This window comes from Ailuropoda melanoleuca, unplaced genomic scaffold, assembly GCF_002007445.2.
Source record: "Ailuropoda melanoleuca isolate Jingjing unplaced genomic scaffold, ASM200744v2 unplaced-scaffold46510, whole genome shotgun sequence".
NCBI classification, from domain to species: domain Eukaryota; kingdom Metazoa; phylum Chordata; class Mammalia; order Carnivora; family Ursidae; genus Ailuropoda; species Ailuropoda melanoleuca.
The window spans coordinates 1-652 of record NW_023218849.1 but is presented as its reverse complement, the minus strand read 5'-3'; the positions used below and the strand labels follow the sequence as shown (position 1 = coordinate 652).

At 41.1% G+C, this 652-nt stretch overlaps 1 protein-coding gene across 1 annotated transcript; it reads left to right on the top strand.

Moving 5' to 3' along the window:
* Positions 1-4: 4 nt before the first annotated feature.
* LOC117799275 (basic leucine zipper and W2 domain-containing protein 1-like) lies at positions 5-646 on the top strand (the record flags this gene model as incomplete). The annotated part of the gene is made up of 1 exon (XM_034651748.1): positions 5-646. A coding segment is annotated over one exon (642 nt), but the record flags the coding sequence as incomplete, so codon positions are not given.
* Between the last annotated feature and the right edge of the window lie 6 nt (positions 647-652).

The window sequence follows — 652 nt, the reverse complement described above, 5'->3', positions numbered from 1 at the left end:
TTTGGCCAATGGTAACCTTTCTGCGTCAATTCTCAACAGCCTTTATAATGAGAACTTGGTTAAAGAAGGAGTTTCTGCAGCCTTTGCTGTAAAACTGTTCAAATCATGGATCAATGAAAAAGACATCAATGCAGTGGCTGGAAGTCTTCGTAAAGTTGGAATGGATAATAGACTTATGGAACTTTTTCCAGCCAATAAGCAAAGTGTTGAACACTTCACAAAATATTTCACTGATGCTGGATTGAAAGAACTTTCAGAGTATGTGCGAAACCAGCAAACCATTGGGGCTCGCAAAGAGCTGCAGAAAGAACTTGCAGAAATGATGTCGCATGGAGAACCCCTTAAGGATATAAGTTTGTATGTAAAGGAGGAGATGAAGAAAAACAACATCTCTGAACAGACTGTTATAGGCATCATGTGGTCCAGTGTTATGAGCCTTGTGGAATGGAACAAAAAGGAGGAGCTGGTAACGGAGCAAGCCATCAAGCATTTGAAGCAATACAGCCCTCTCCTTGCTGCCTTTACTACCCAAGGTCAGTCAGAACTGACTCTGCTGCTGAAGATTCAGGAGTACTGTTATGACAACATTCACTTCATGAAATCCTTCCAGAAAATTGTGGTGCTTTTTTATAAAGCCGAAGTTCTGAGTGAG